This window comes from Sorghum bicolor, chromosome 10 (assembly GCF_000003195.3).
Source record: "Sorghum bicolor cultivar BTx623 chromosome 10, Sorghum_bicolor_NCBIv3, whole genome shotgun sequence".
Lineage (NCBI taxonomy): Eukaryota > Viridiplantae > Streptophyta > Magnoliopsida > Poales > Poaceae > Sorghum > Sorghum bicolor.
In genome coordinates this window covers 616592-633416 of record NC_012879.2, presented here as the reverse complement: position 1 = coordinate 633416, position 16825 = coordinate 616592, and the positions used below count along the sequence as shown (strand labels likewise).

Sequence of the window (16825 nt, the reverse complement as noted above, 5' to 3'; positions counted from 1 at the left end):
AGTGAGAATACTCAGACACCCCTCTCATTTGTATAGCATTAAAATAAAAACAGAATTATCTAGAGAACGAAGTACTAGCTAGCTAGATAGAGAGAGCATGCATGCATGCACTCATAGCTTTTTCTTACAGCTTGTTACCGTTGCAAAATAATCACATCGGTCATGATATAATCCGCGTAATAAGGTATTTTTTTTTATCATAGTCGCTAGAGAATGAAATTATTTAAACAAAGGTGTTTTAGCTCAACACGGTAAATAAAATGGATTAGGTAAATATAGCCAGGTCCCAGGGCTGGTGATGGTGATCAACAACGTGCGTAAGACACCCCGTCCTCACCCTGATCAAAATTCAAAAAGGTGTTTTAGTTTGACCGTCCTTCACTTCATGTGGTTGAATATAAGTAAGCAGTAGCTAGAGCTACTAGCCAGTAAATTTATACCAATTACATTCAAAATCTTTGCATTTAATTATGCATGTTTGCTCTCCAAGAGGTGTTTTTGTAAGTTAGCAGAGATTTTAATTAACCCAAATGGACTAAGATGGCAACTGCACATATATATGAATAATGTATGTATATGTGGGACAAATAAAACGACAAAACATGTCTACAAATATTACTCTCGTCATGATTCACGAATGAATGTTGCTTATCGGCAAGTGTTGCTTACTCGCGCGCAGAACCATATCACCAATGCGATAATAATGTGCAAAAATTACAGCCACAAAGTAACGTAGGAGTAACAACCACTATAACCAGTCCTGAATCTGGCATATATAAAACATCACAAACGGTTAGAAATGGTGTGGAAAGATGTAACCAAAACCTGATTGCTGGTCTTTTTCTGAGTAGGTGAACCCAAGACCGGTGCCGGTTTCGGAGGCCTGCTCCTCCTATTCCCGTGCTCACAGGAAATGGGGCAGGGAAACTTAGGTTGAACGGAAGCGGTGAGGAAAAATATTTGTGCAAGAGAGAACTGACGAGATGTCAGGATGTAATACTTATCTCGCATACTCTCTCGTAGAAGACCGGAAGTCCCTCGAAAGTGGAATAGATCAGGCATCGGGGCTTTTCGATGCGTAAGATCAGAAGCATGAACCAGGACGGGAAACTCGAGTTGCAATGCAAGTGGTGTGGAAAGATGTTTGTGCAAGAGAGAACTGATTGGATGCCAGGATGTAATGCTTATCCCGCCCACTCTCATAGAAGACTAGAAGTCTCTTGTAAACGAAATAGATTAATTAGGCGTGGGGGCTTTCCGATGCGAAAGATGATCAGAAGACAGAAGCGGAAGAGTCGCTCATGGATGAAACTCCAGTAACTTCTATCATCATGAGCAGTACCTTCCGAAACTTTTGAAACTCTTGTCATCAAATGACTCAAGTGGAGAAACCAACCTACCATGCACCACATCATGTGGGGTTTGAGCCTCAGCCATGCGATGCCACGCCACGGCTCTGACTCAGTGGTCGCGATGGTGCACACAACCACCCATATAAATTTGAGTCAACATCTAGTCAAAATTCTGTATAGGACTAAAACTATAATGCACATAATATATAATATGAACGTTAAAAGTTATTGTATCTAATTGAATTAAAATAAGACAAACCCCTGTAAACTGCTTTTGGACCATTTCTAGATAAATGCTGTAGGGGTGCAAGCCTCTATAGATTCTTCAAAAAAAAAAAGTCTAACAATCCCCATCAAATTCTAAAGTACATGTTAAATAGTCTCAAATCTATAGTTCTTTGATATACTAGGGTTTCAATGGAGACTATTAAGTTAAACATCCATCTAGAATAGATGTTACATCCATTCACAATTGAACAAGGGATTATACCTTGAATTGATAGTTTTGTGCGAAGCGAGTTTCACCAAAAATCCGTTTCTGATGCTAAGCTGCTATAAGCATCCACTCTAATTGAAACATTTAAGTCGTGCTTCGAGGCCTTTCATGTGTGTCTAGAGGTTATCCATATATCATAGACTATAACTAGCTGTTAAACTCATATAGTGGTGTTCCTTCTGAGATGTTGTGTAGGACAATATCTCTTCTTAAACAGGCCACTCGGATAACATTAAGGTATTACCATGCAACATAGGAGAGACGTGTATCTCAACATATGGACCTTATATTATAAAGGGCCTCTCTATCACAGTCAATCACTTATCTCCGATCATATAGGACAGGTTACCACTATGAAATGACTTCAAGTGGATCTCAAGCTCATCTCCCTCGATGCATTATCTACGACGTAGTCCAACGCTAGTTTCTGAGCTGTTTAATTACATGACTTGTTAGCTTCATGTTATCCTTATAGCTTGCTACCGCCGTTGGGCCAAGGTAACTTTTTTTATTGTAGTCGCTAGAGAATGAAATTATTTAAAGAAAAGGTGTTTTAGCTCGGCACGGTAAATAAAATAGATTAGGTAAATAACTAGGACCTGCCCGGGGATGGTGATGGTGATCAACGTGCGTAAGACACAGCCATCACCCTGATCAAAATTCAAAAAGATTATTTTTAGTTTGACCGTCCTTCACTTCACGTGGTTGAGAATATATACGCAAATCTTTCCAAATCTTTATACCAATTACGCTTTCCAAATCTCTGCATTTAATTATATATATGCAGCTGGTTTGCGCTCCAAGAGGTGTTTGTAACTTAGCAGAGATGGAAGCTGCATGTATACATGATGTCTATATGTGGGACAAATGAAACGACAAAACATGATGTCTACATATCTTACTGTCGTCATGATTTATGAATAATGTTGCTTATCGGAAAATGTTTGCTTGCATTGCTTGCTCGCAGAATTGTATCACCAATGCGAGAATGTGCAAAAATGACAGCCACAGAGTAACGTAGGAGTAACCACTAACCACCAGTCCTGAATCTGACAAAAAACCATCGCAAACATGTCTTTTTTTCTATTGTATATATATAGCTTGTTGTCTACATTTAGGCGGCTAATTTTGTCTTGCACAATGATTATTATTCAGTTAAACACTGTATGTACGTAACGCACATTCCTAATCTTGCATTGCATGCACAGTGTTTATTCAGTTAAACACTGTTCGCACCTTTGTTGGAATTTGTTGCATTGAGATGTGCGTGTGGTGATGATGAGATGCTGATCTGATGGAGTAGCTAGAGCTTGCCTGCCGGGCGTGCATGCTGAGACAGAGACTGAATATAATGGGGACAAAGCATGCATATGCAGTTGTGCTGTGTGACAAATGTTTATGCCGGACAATGCAACAAGTTCAATAATTCCATGATTATTCTTGCATGATCATGCATGATCTCTTCCGTCTAGGTTAGCTTAGCTTGCTTGCCCTAGCTATCTATTTCGGTTTACAGGTGCATGCAAGCAGGATGGATGGCAACTGCACGAGAGGTAGTAGAGTAGAGACCTCCCTACTCCGGCCTTTGCAAGGACAAGCATGCATGACTTGTCATCATGCATGTCCCAGCTAGCTGTTGAGTTGGTTTATTAGCTCACTAGCTGCTAGTAGCTAGCTTAGTTGAGTGGACCCCTGCAGATGGCCTGCATGCCTGTAATATTGCGTGGTGTACACTCCTCAAGCACCAAAGGAAATGGGAGACATTATATTGTTTGTTTTTTCGGACGCTAAAACAGTAAACACTATATATATACGGTCGATTTGCCTCCAATAACTGGCGTTTAGAGGGTACATGCATGCATACGTACAACTGGTTTAGACGTTTTTGTATTGTGGATTGTGGAAGCAAATGTGCAAACAAACAGTTTACAAAAACTATACATTTCTATGGTTACAAACTATTTAATCTTCTATTATACCCTCAAATCAAGTCACTAAACGTCATTTAACAATCTATATTGAATAATCATTGTTTTGACATCCTCCGCTAACCCGCTTGTCGATCTCTCTACTTGCCTGTTGCCATCGATCACCTAAATGGACATTTAGACGTGTGCCCAAGTGTGTTTAGATCACTATCACTGTGATGTCTATACCATTTTTTATCATCATATATCTAGGCCCCTCTGGAACACAAAATTTTCAAAATGCAGGAATGTTAAAAATTCATTATGTTAGAAAAAAACATCAACGCCAGATCACTACTAGAAACTCGTTCTTTACCGAGGGTCTGAGCCTTTGCCGAGGGCCAAATCTCGGGCACTCGGCAAAGACCTTCTTTGCCGAGGGCCGCCAACTGAGGCCCTGGGCAAAGAAAAGCCCTCGGCAAAGAAAGGCCCTCGCCAAAGAATTTCTTTGCCGAGGGCCGAGGCCCTCGCCAAAGACGCCCTCGGCCCTCGGCAAAGACGTCCTCGGCAATTTTAGTGTGCTGAGTAACGGCAGCCGAGCCCTGTCAGCCTTTGCCGAGGGCCACCCGTCAGGCCCTCGGCAAAGGTTTTAAATTTTTTTTTTACAAAATTCTTTGCCGAGGGCAATGATCAAGGCCTTCAGCAAAGAAGTTTTTTTAAAAAAAAAAATTAAAAATTCCTTTCCCGAGGGCCCTGTCTATAGCCCTCGGCAAAGAATTTTTTTAAAAATCATAAAATTTCTTTTGTCGAGGGCTGACTCTCAGCAAAGGTTTTTTAAAAAAATAAAAAATTTCTTTGCCGAGGGCTATGGATGAGGCCCTCGGCAAAGGTTTTTTAAAAAAAAAATCAATTTTTTCTTGAAAAAAACTAATTAAAAAAATCATTTCTTTGCCGAGAGCCGTGGGTGGAGGCCCTCGGCAAAGACTATTTCTTTGCCGAGGGCCCGGAGACAGCCCTCGGCAAAGACACTGGCCCTCGGCAAAGGCTTTGTCGAGTGCCCGATAAAGAGCCCTCGGCAAAGACCCTCTTTGCCGACTCAAAATTTCCCGAGAACTCTTTGCCGAGGGCCGCCCTCGGCAAAGCCTTTGTCGAGGGCTTTTGGGCCTTTGCCGAAGGCTTGAGGCCCTCAGCAAAGAGGCCGCGTCCAGTAGTGGATGGTTTTGTAGCTAGTTTGTGGCTTCAATTGGCAATGACATGACAACTGGCAATGATGAGTGGGCTATCGGTGGTTCCTAGCTTTAACCGGCAGTGATACATTTTGTTTTGTAAAAAAAAATCATATAAGATCATATCAAGATAAACTTTACATATTGTAGAGTTTAAAAAGATCTAAAACTTTGTAATTGACTACTTTTAAATTTAAGATGCTTATAGGTCTAAATATTCAATATACAATATCGAATGGAGACAAAGTCAGCATTGAAGTTGTGGTTCTCAATAAAATCTATAACTTTATAATTAATAACTTTTTTATTTAAAATCATTTATAGTGTTAAATATATAATTACAAAATTCAAAATTGTGTAGTTAAAAAAATTGCGGCACTTCAAGTAGCTCAGCTAGTATGTTTTGCTTGAGGGAATGCAAATACTGTGGTCTTAGAGTTCAAATCCTGAAAAGAAAATTATTTTACCACTTATCACTCTCGGTTATAGACCCGGCGGTGATGGGCCTGCCCCATCACTGTTGATAGCCCATTGCTTTAAGCTAAATCCTCTGGCAATGATGATTTTTTTACCATTTATCACTGCTGGAATGAGCCTGCCCACTGCCGGAGGTAAATCTTACAGTGATGACCCTGTCCACTACAGGAGCGCAGTGGCGGAGAAGTAAGAGGTTCCGTTCCGGCGTAGTGAAATTAATGATTGGAATGACCGAACACTATAATATAAATAAATCCTACAAATTTTAAGAATAACCTTTGAAAAGCAACATGAGAAGCAAAACAATGAGGTTTAGTTTCCTCTAAAATTCCTTTGAAATTGCCCAATTCATATTTAAGAATCTGAAAAGAATTGCAAAAAAAAAATATTCATTTGTTCCAAACGAACTATCATTGGACTGAATCTTCCAAAATTTCTGCTTTTTTTCTATTCCAAATAAGCCCTGAACTGTTTAAACCATCTAATATTTAATTCATTGTTTAGACCCTAAATTGAACACCGATCTGCTATGCCTAAACTGTACGCCGCAGATAAGTCCAGACGTGTTTAGACGAACAATGATGGTAGCAGACTTGGAAAATTGACCAAGGAAATATATGTCACACATGTGGGACAAGGCTCAGGATTGTTTGGTGGATTATATTCCTTGGAAAACCTTTGAGGAGTTCCGCACACACTTGATGCTGCGACTACAACCACAGCAAGGTACAACGTACAAGACTACGTGTAAGTTTTACAGGTGTAAAAAAAACCCTGCAACACCAAGCCAATTAGGAGATTATGATTCCTAAATTAATTAGCATCATATGAGCTCAGGTTATACGATATTGGCATTCCCATTATACACAACACCACCAGGTGAACTTTTGCATCTTCAGTCTTGCAAATAGCCTTCTTCGTCAGGTTATATTGTTGGGCCCAAACATAGAGAAATACAACATATATATAGCTCAGGCTATACAATATTGGCACATGCAGACTCATACTACCGAACAATGCTTTTTAGCATCAGCATAGGCTGTTTGTTGCTTAAACTGAGCAACAATTGAGACCTTGTTCAAAATATTACGTGCCCTCATAACTATATACACAAGGCTTCTCATGTCTGCTGATTCACCTTGTTTCCAGTATGGATGAGGGGGATCTCAATGCCATGTGTGACCAACATGTCCATATGAAGGGGATACATGAGTATCAATCATGTTCTTGCCATGGACCATGACAAGAACATGATTGGTGGCAGTGCCATACATGGCCCACTGCCAGTTAAAAAAAAATTAGTCTGCCCCCACCATGTGGCTAATAACCACATTCAATTAGAAAGGTGTCAATAATGTGATGACTTGCGACAACCTCAAACCACTAACCTGAAAAATAACTAGTAGAAAAATCCAGAAGTAGCAAAACTGCAGCACAAATGCAGAGGGGGTGTGTGATATTCAACAAAACCAATCTTTCCTGTCTATAAAGTATAAGTAAGGAATGAAAACCAGAAATCAATAGATAAAAAGTTGAAGTTTATGCAGAAAGAAACACAGAAGGGAACCAATATTAATTAATAAACAGCAGGTCCTGCCTGTTTATACTAAAAATACCAATTGGATAGATCATCAGAAAAACATCCCAACTCAGAGTCTCAGATAGATTATTTTTCAAATCATATTCATAATGTTTCAACCATAAGCAAGAAGGTTTTTCTAGATCGCTTAAGACTAAGATTTCCATTTTTCATCTTTCAGTTTGCAGGACAGTTTTTATAATGATTGAAATTCAGTAGCAAGAATATTATTACTCTGCAACCTGTGTAAAATGAATTTTTACATAATGTATAATTTAAACCGTGGTAGAGTTGAGCAATTCTGAAGTCATTGCATAGACAGCGACCAGATTGTTGAGAGAAACTACAGATGCAAATTTGAGAGTAAATTGTTTGATTCTACGAGATTGGAAGCAATTAAAATATGCAGTGCAACCTCATACAATTATTCAAATGACAAATAATCTCATAATCTAGCAAACAGAAAAGTAGGAACCTCAAGTGATTATGTTCCGTATAATCATGTTTCTCACACTCTATGCACCACACAACTCACTTCTCACAAAACAACTAGATTCTTCAGGAAAATATGCAAGATTAGCCTACACGCTTCCTATTGGAAGTGGATGGGATGAAACTCACATTGATTAGCTTACATGCCACCTATTAGTAGTGGATGGGATGGGACTCACATTGTGGAAGATGTAGCAAAGACAGTCTGTAAGAAAGCAGATATTAATTAACAGCTTCACAGAAAACAGAGAGCAAGCAGTATGATTTTGCCTTATTCAACTGATTCAACTGAATTAGATACTAAAGAACTAACAGATGATAAATTGTTGGATTAAAAGAGCAGAAGAACAAACAAGTTCTGTCCTAATGAGCAGGCTCAACAAGGACTGGGTATCTAGCTACCATAAGTACGAAATTTTCACGTCAATTCCTAATATTATTGTCCTGCAAAATCATTCAACTGAATTAGATACTGAATACAAAGGCAATATGAAATCAGATCGTTAAGCTGGTCAGAAGCAATTTGATTAGCAGCTAGAAAGAGAGGAACGCCTTCCCAGGCAATTACTTAATAATTAGTAATTCAAACCACATAATACAAGATCAACAGGCCAAGCATTACAAACCACAAACATTAGCAAAATTTTTAAAAATCATAATCATGACAAGTGGCCTAGTTAATGACCGATTTATCAAAAATGTTCTTGTGCACATCGTAATGTAATAAACATCGGTGTAATATCAATTCGTGCAAGTCCAGACCAAATACAGCAGAGTAGTACCTCAAGACACAAGGTGGACACAAGCAAAAGAATAAATAATATTGGCTAAATTTACACTACTATTGCATCAAGACACAAGCAAAAGGAAGATGTCAACAGTCCAAACCCAGTTACTGCTTCAATTGTCTGAAACTTCCAAGGCCGAGTATAAGCGCTAATAAAATACAGGTGCTTTTGGCGAACCTTCCAATTATGATAGATTTGAGGACTCTAATAATAAATAATATTGGCTACATTTACAATAATAACATCACAAGTAAGAAAACTATGTACCTCACAATAAGCAGCAAGTTTAAGTTTTAACTGTAGCATGTGTCAGCATGCAGGACAAAATACTGAAACCATACAAAATATTTAGCAGAAGGTCCAACACAATGTGATCAGATCAACGAAGAACTCGGCATAGGAAGTTTCCTTGCCCGGAAGCCACATAAATATCACATAAGTTCGAAAATGCCTTATTGTGTTAGCTGTGGTGAATCTTATGGGAGTCCTCACATGTTTGAATTGCTATTGTTGCAGCCCTTGATCTGATACCATTGACAGAATTGTTGTCAAAATGTCATCAACACAATAGTCTTGTATTTGTTAAAGACGTGAGTGTGACAAAGATAATGCAAGAGACCTTGAGTAGCTGAGTCCTGAGTATGACCATAGCTAACTAATAGCATCACCAATTTTCTGCTCTTTATTAGGGATAGGTAAATCCCCAAAAACATTTTAATGCACCTGTAAAAAATGGAAATAGGACCATAGAAGTGGCATGTTGCATGATTATTTTAAGTCCTCCGGTGAAAAAGTGTCATCCTAGAGAGTCTTCAACAGAAATGTTATGACTTTAACCAGTGATACCTTTATGAATAATTACATAGGTCAGAGGGAAAGTCACTTATAGATTTGAGTATCTGACTCACAAATACTCTTAATTCCATCAGTTCTATTACATTTACAAGCAAAGTACATCAGAAATCAGTAATCAGCCTAGATATTTCAGAAACCATGTCACTGCCCAAAGCACATATTCATACCTCAAGGGAAAAAAATCAATATCACTTGTCACTGATGATGGTGAATAATGGGGTACAATATTGTAGAGTATAAGTTCACTTCTCACGCTGCATAAGATCTTCTATTTTTCATTACCCAAAAAAGGCAATAATCAACAAGTAATGGTTCGTTAATACAAATTTCTTCTTATTAAAAAATTTCTGAAGCAAGCCATATTACTGTTGAAGGCTGTTAGCATACCTGTGCTATAATCACAAACAAAACCACACAAAACTATTCCTGAGTCCTTAAAAAATGAGAAAACACTTGCATGAAGAGGAGTATTGCCACGAACTATCCCCTCTAGAATTTGTCTACGATGTCTTTTAATAGGTTAATCCACAGCAAGAATTTGTAGAACATCAAGCAAAGTTCTCAAATTAAAATAAACCTTTCATCATTTCCACAGCCCTAGATATCATCATGAATTCATGACCATAGCAAAGAAAATGGAACAGTCATGACTCACGAGCAGTATCATAACATACATAAGTATTTCTTTTCCACAAAAAAAAAAGAGAGGAGAGGCTAGGCATGACTGTTTTCATTGAATTAACAAAAGATTAGGCAAAAGTACATTGCATAGGCAGAAGGGAAATTAGAACTGAGCATCGATAAGCCTTTTATTAACATCTGGGGAGGGAGTATAATAGTTTGCATCTACGGTAGCACCAATATTGTTTAAACAACTTGGCCTAGCCATGGTGCCACAAGTTAACTATACTCAGCTCTGGTGGACCATGATTTAAAAATGAGAAGTTTGAAATAGTGCGCTCAAGAAGAGACTAAACGTTTAAAATAGTACACTGAAAAGGGAGACGAAAATCAATCAGTATGTGTGGTGAATTAGTGCTATGGATGGTGAGAGCAAGAATACCTTAACCATGGACGCTGAACCTGTCCTGAACTGTAGAACCCCTGTCCCCCTTGCTGCTGGGATTCAGATTCCAGATGCTTGTTCAAAAATTGCAGCGCAACCAGAATCATCACAAGGATATCAGAGTAGCAGGCATAATAACATAGGTTATTTTATTTACTGAAATAGATTTTTTTTTTAAAAAAAAAAGAGAGCCAGGATTGGATTGTGCCGTGGCTTATTTCTCTAGTTTGTTTCTTGTTATTGTTGTGGTGAAAGAAATGAACCACCCTGATAACCTATGTTTGCTAGACTGCATCGTCTGGAGGAGAATACTGAACTGAAACCAGGAACACTTTTGTAAGCAGAGGCTGTCATAACGCATCCGGCGATGGCTGCCGACACGGGAAACGCCCAATTAGATACATCTGAGTGCAGTACTGAGTCAGAGTCTACCCACCCGTTGCTCATCAGGGCTGACAGGAGGTTGGCGTCCCAAATGAGCAGCTCGCCAATCCCAGGCAGAGCGCCGTCAAATCAGCTGTGAACAGGGATAGGGGGTGAGGATGAGGTAAGGAGCGAGCGACATACGGATGCGCGCAACGTCGGGGTCATCGTCGGTCTGGAGGATGCGGTAGCCGAGCCGGAGGCGGCGGCGGCGGCAGTTGAACGCCGGCGGAGACGCAGTTCGTGGGCCGGCCTGTTCTGGATTCCAGCCTTGTACGATTCAGAACGGCGGACCACAGCTGGGCCTGTTTATCTTCCCTATCTTTTTTTAGTCCAGCCCATACACGCATTCACGCATGGTATAATTTAGTTTAATATCTCTCGAACAAATAGTTTATTTAGTTTTGTTTTGCTAAAAAAGTAGTTTCATTTTTTCGTAGGAGTATATTATTATTGTCGTACCGAATGTACACGCTATTCAGTGGTATTTTTCTCAGCCACGTATTTCTCACTCTCTTAACGAACGGAACATAGCTTATACTAATACCAGCCAAATAAAAAATCAACGAACATAGCTTATCGGCCAAAACGAACAGGAGTATACTATTATCATCACAGGAACACCGTACCAGCAACACGTATTTGTATTTCTATAAAAAAAAAGCAAGGGAAAATACAAAAAGGAGAGATACAAAAGCGGCCGGCCGGCAGCTAACACATACACACGGAAGCAAACTAATTTAAGTGATGAACAAAAAACTACAGTAGCTAGTAGTAGTGTCGGTTGGCCGCCGGAGCGTGGTGGTGATGCAGCGGTCCAGCAGCCGTCGTCGTTGGCGGCGGCGGTACGGCGGCCGCCGTGGTGGCTGCTGGTGCCGGCGGGACAGCAGTAGTAGCAGCAGTCGTCGTCGCTGCTGGTCCGACGACGCCGGGACCGGCGCCGTAGCCGCCGTAGTGGTGCTGGTGGTGGCGACGACCATGGTGGAGCTTCTGCGCGATGGCCTCCTCCTTGTGGATGGCCTTCTCCTGGTGGAGGTCCATCTTGGCGGCGGCGACCTTGGCCTTGGCGCGCTGGTGCACCAGCTCTTTCTCGGCGCTCGAGCTCGCCGTCGCCTTGCCGGCCTTCTCCTCCGCCTTCGCCTCCTGCTCCCTCGCCTTCGCCTTCGCCGTGCTCATCGCGTCCTTCACCTTCTCCTTCACCGCCTGCATCTTCTCCTTCTCGCCGGTGGACAATTGATTAGTTGCAGGCAGCTGATGAATAGCTAATGATGCACGTAGCTGTTAATTAATTTGTTCAACGTAGGAGTATGCGATGTGTACAGCAGGGAGCGTGACGCGTCCGGTTCCCATTTTTAAAGAGGGGATCAGCAGGGTGCCAGCGGCGCCTGTGCTAGGGACACGTGCTGGTCGGTCGGCCTAGGAAGGCGAATTCATGCATGGGCGACACGTGGCGGTCCTGCTGACGCCACGTGTGCTGTTCCGGAAAGCTTGAGAGACGGATGATCGCGGACGCCACGAGCACACGCCTGGGTGGCTGGCTGATGGGCCCAAAACAGGCCCGACCCCGACCAAGAACTTCAACGTTTGAGCGCAGCCAGCCCAGCAGCATGCAGCGTGGGCCGGGTTGTCAAAGACTCTCTTATCTTGCACGCATCTGAGCCCATGACTCTTTTCGTAGGTGCAAATGGAATGCTTTTTTTTTTTTCAGAAATGCTATAGAACACTTTGAGTGTTTTGGAGCAATCCAACACTCGAATTGAGTGTTTTGGAGCAATCCAACACTCGAATTAAGTTCAGAGCATGCCATGTTGGAGTAATACTTTTTTTTTTAACTTCTTTCTGCTTGTCTTATTTTTGCACAGACGACAGGGGACAACAATCCGTCTCTGAATTTCCAGTCAGGCCAAACGCTACATGTTGGTTTCATTCATTCATCACGATCTACCTATAGCTCGTACTAGTATTCTTCGGAGACTCTGGTGATCTTGGCCAAGCAATTGTCCACCGGCCTCGGATGCGGCAGGTACCTCACCCGGCACCTAGGGTTCGTCCTCGCCAGCCTGCATGCCATGCCATTAACCAAATCAATCAATTAATCAGAAAACGCAACAACTAACTTCATATGATATTCACCAGTTAATCATAAATAGAATTCATCGTCGTCTGAGACAACAGGCAGCAACTGGTAGATAGGAGTACTCACCTGTAGCCGAGGAGGAAGTGGTGGAGGAAGACGGAGATCTCGAGCTTGGCGAGGTCGTTGCCGGGGCAGAGCCTGGCGCCGAGCCCGAACGCCAGGAAAGTGCCGGCTCTCGGCGAGTGGCCCTCCCATCTTGACGGGTTGAACTTGGTGGGGTCAGGGTACACCTGTGGGTCCATGTGCACGCTCCGGTACCACAGCTGCACCTTCCACCCCTTGGGGATCAGGTACCCTGTTTCAGAGTTCCGTGATCAGTGTGAGGTTTCTGAAACAATAACATGTGAGGTTTCTGAATGAAGGAAGCCCGCGCAGCTTACCGTTCACGAAGACGTCTTTGGTGGCCTGACGGAAGGAGACGAAGGAGATGTTGACGAGCCGCAGCGTCTCGTCGATCACCTTCATCAGATATTCAGATAGATGTACACACACAGAGTTCATCATCAGTCAGTCAGTCAGTCTATTGCTGCCTGCTTGGCTGCATTTGCATGGCATTGGCAAGCATCGTCAGAGAATGGATCGGAGCAGACCTGTGAGAGGTACTCCATCTTCCTGAAGTCCCTGAGCGTGAGCCCCTGCTGCGACGCCGGGATGCTCCTCATGATCGCCTCCTGCTCCGCCTGCCATGGGATCGAGACAAGAACAAGCATCAACCAACGGAATCTGATCTCTGCAACTCTGATTATATTTCAGCTGACAAAAGAAAAAAGATGGAGTCTTTTCAGAGTTGAGACCCTACGCAACGCACCTTTGCCTTTGCGAAGATGTCCGGGTTCTCCTGCAGGAACACGGTGGCCCACATGGTGATGTGCCCCGACGACTCGTGCCCGGCGTTGAGGTACATGATGAGCACGTCGATAATCTCGTCGTCGTCCAGCCGCCGCCCGCGCTCGTCCTCCGCCTCGATCAGCCGGTCCATCATGTCCACGCCGGCACCCGACACCCCCTTGGCCTTCGCGGCGCGCCGCTCGTCCAGCACGCCCTGCAGCACGGCCACGAGGCGCCGCCGCGCGCGCAGCGCCCTGTGGTACGCGAACCCGGGCAGGTTGATGGCCATGGCGCGCATCCCGTAGTTGAGGTCCGTGTAGCTCCGCTCCAGCGCACGCGTCGTGGGCTCGTCCGCGCCGCCCAGGAAGATCTGCACGATGATCTTGAACGTCATCCGCCGGAGCTCCGTCAGGAACTCGACCCCCGTCCCGGCGCCGGCGCCGGAAGACGACTCGTCGGCCCACGCGCGCAGCGACGACGTCACGGTGCGGTCGATGAAGGGCAGGTACGCGGTGAGCGCGTCGAAGCCGTTGATGGGCGCGGCCGTGAGCTTGCGCAGCCGCCGGTGCTCGTCGTACGGCATCGCCACGAACGACTTGGGACCGATCAGCGCCACCGTCGCCTTGGGCCAACCCGTCACGAACGCGTCGTCGTCCATCAGAACCTGCTTGCACGCCTCCGGCGTCGTCACCAGCACCGTCGGGCTGCTGAACATGAAGCCTCGGTACACGCCCGTGCGCCCGAACCTGCAGCAGCAGCAGCAATGGCGTCCAGGTCAGATTATTTATTTATTCATTGCTGATGATGAGCGATCTCTTGCTCGTCAGACTGATCAAGATCAGAGGCAAGAATGAATGAATGATCCAGTCTTCTTGTTTTGCTTCTTTTTTTTTTCAATCTCAGACAACTTGTCAACATTCATGCATCCTGAAACAGATACATACAGCATTTTGTACTGAAAAAACATACCTACACGACAGACACTCGCCATTTATAAACATTGTGCAATACATGCGAATAATTTGATTTCTGAACTCGTTAGTGAGGATTCTGTTTCAGGTTTTTTTTAAGTTGATTCTGTATTTCTGTTTCAGTTTGAGCCATTCAGGGCAAACGGACAGCATGCGTCGAGCAGCGACTGAGCAACACGTATGGGGCATGGGCCTCTGAACATAAGGAATCTGAGCACTCCTAACACAGATGCTACGTACCTAAAGAGATATATATATGTTCAGAACATATTCATGTATGCATCCATCTATGAACTAAAATAGTGGCCAAGTCGCTTTGGATGGGCCGACAGTGAGCGAAGAAGAATCGTGAGAGACAAACTTAGTTTGGAGGACGCCAAATGCCGAACGAGACATCACAAAGTGAAGACGATGGATGGGTTCCACAGAGCGCACCGATTAGATAATAAAAATTAAACAACAACAATGTCTGATGCTTGCTTTGGCAAGAAGGAGAGAGGATGGAGATATGATAAGCAAAGCTGCTTTTGACAGCATATGGCTGGAGAATCAGTGATACGGTGGGGTAGCTGCCAAGCAGGGCATCACCAGCCTGACATTTGTTCACACTTGACAGTAACAGGGCATTATACTCCTACTACAGTTCTAATAGTGAGTACTACGTGTCTACTTATGCAGGAAGATTATGATTATTTGTAGCTCAGGGTCCCCTGCCAAAGATGGAATCTAGCAACATCCTGTATGCTGAATGGTGGCATGGGAGAGTGGTGGCATTGCAATCAATCAGAATGAGATGTGTCTTTTTGAGGGCAGTGGGGGCAGCGGCAGCAAGCATTCCTGCTCACGTCAGATCAGTGTCATCTCTCACTCATCACTGACTGACTGACTGACTGTGATGACTGTACCTGGTCTGAGCTAAACCAGCCTGACTGAAACCATGACAGTGATTATTCACCGGCACCCGCAGTGGTTTGTTACTGCTTTCCTCTCCTGTGGGCTGTGGTGTGGGACGTCGTTGTTCTACCCTGTCTCCCTCTGGTCTGGCCTTCTTTGATAATGGAGTATAATCAACGGCTCTCCTGCCTGGTTCGTGTAACCGCTGTAAATTGCTGTGCAGGCTGTCATCTTCAGTGCTAGTAGTAGTAGTAGTAGTAGCTGTCAGCACGGTTATCTCTTCCAGTGTTTGGTTAAGAGTAATTACTAGCTAGTAGCTCGGAGGAGTAATTAGCAAAGGGACGATGGGGGGTAAATGGATAAGTATCGCGCTGGCTGTGGCTGGGCAGCTAAGCTACTGCGCTACTCCCAGCCATCTCCATGTGTCACACAGGCTCCCGGTGCAGGTGTCGACGGGGACAATGACACGTGGGGCCCCACCGTCCCGTCCTCGGGATTAGCGGAGGAGGAGGGATTACTGACCGTCGGACGAAGGAGGCGATGAAGGCGTCGGGCTTGCCGGACTTGAAGGCGCGGAGGAACGCCCACATGCCGCCGACGACGGGCCACCCCATCTCCCCCGGCGGCAGCCGCGCCCGCCGCGCCGCGCCCAGAGGCGCCTCCCTGTACCACCCGTGCGCCCACCGCGCCGCCGCGTCCACGAGCACCAACGCGGCGGCGCCCAGCAGCAGCGCCGCGGCCCACGACAGCAGCGCCGCCTCCTCGCCGAGCATCGTCCCCACCACCGACCGACCGACCCCGATCGACGTGTGTGCGCGGTGAAGGAAGGATGATGGCGCGCGCGCAGAGCGTTTGTGAAGGGAGGAGAGACAAGCCCAGGGCTGCACGCAACGCAGGCAGCGGCCCCTATATATAGGCAGACATCTTTAATAATAGTTTTTTGTACTGTTCTTAAAAAATACTAGAGAAATTCTTCTACAGAGTAAACATACTAGTCCGTAAATAAATAAATAAATAATAAAAGCTCTCGGTAACGTATTTGCCAGTTCTTAGAGTTTTTTTATATAAATAAAAATCATCCGGCATGTGTATAAGCGGAGTCGTTCATTTGGTGTACCTGCATATCTTAGCTCTGTAGGCCGGATTCCTTGTAGTATTATGCACACGCAAGCGGCCGGCTTTGGATTTTAACTTGCTGTCGACCCTGCATTGCCTAATAATATGACAAGTAAGGAGGACAAGAATGTACAAGTTAAAATTAAAATACTACTCTCTCTCCGTTCCAAATTATAAAACATTTTGCCATTTCTAAACACATATCTCTTTTACTCTAT

General features: G+C 44.0%; 2 protein-coding genes across 2 annotated transcripts; both read right to left on the bottom strand.

Annotated features, from left to right (window-relative positions):
• LOC8067911 (late embryogenesis abundant protein 6) lies at nucleotides 11288-12530 on the bottom strand. Its single transcript, XM_002436310.2, has one exon. It carries the CDS (start codon nucleotides 11868-11870, stop codon nucleotides 11430-11432), a length of 441 nt encoding a protein of 146 aa, XP_002436355.1. The 5' UTR covers nucleotides 11871-12530; the 3' UTR covers nucleotides 11288-11429.
• Nucleotides 12530-16389, bottom strand: LOC8067910 (cytochrome P450 88A1). Its single transcript, XM_002436309.2, has 6 exons — nucleotides 16014-16389; nucleotides 13607-14372; nucleotides 13389-13478; nucleotides 13179-13257; nucleotides 12865-13093; nucleotides 12530-12721 (listed from the first exon to the last, which is right to left on the bottom strand). The coding sequence occupies exons 1-6, from the start codon at nucleotides 16262-16264 to the stop codon at nucleotides 12619-12621; spliced, it is 1518 nt and encodes a 505-aa protein (XP_002436354.1). The 5' UTR covers nucleotides 16265-16389; the 3' UTR covers nucleotides 12530-12618.

Bases quoted from the DNA above. Each gene is read 5' to 3' on its own strand.
- LOC8067910 (XM_002436309.2), bottom strand. From the start codon at position 16,264: ATGCTCGGCGAGGAGGCGGCGCTGCTGTCGTGGGCCGCGGCGCTGCTG. The intron at 13,094-13,178 runs GTAAGCTGCGCG...ACTCTGAAACAG, and splicing joins CAAAGACGTCTTCGTGAACG to GGTACCTGATCCCCAAGGGG. The intron at 12,722-12,864 runs GTGAGTACTCCT...CATGGCATGCAG, and splicing joins CACTTCCTCCTCGGCTACAG to GCTGGCGAGGACGAACCCTA.
- LOC8067911 (XM_002436310.2), bottom strand. From the start codon at position 11,870: ATGCAGGCGGTGAAGGAGAAGGTGAAGGACGCGATGAGCACGGCGAAG.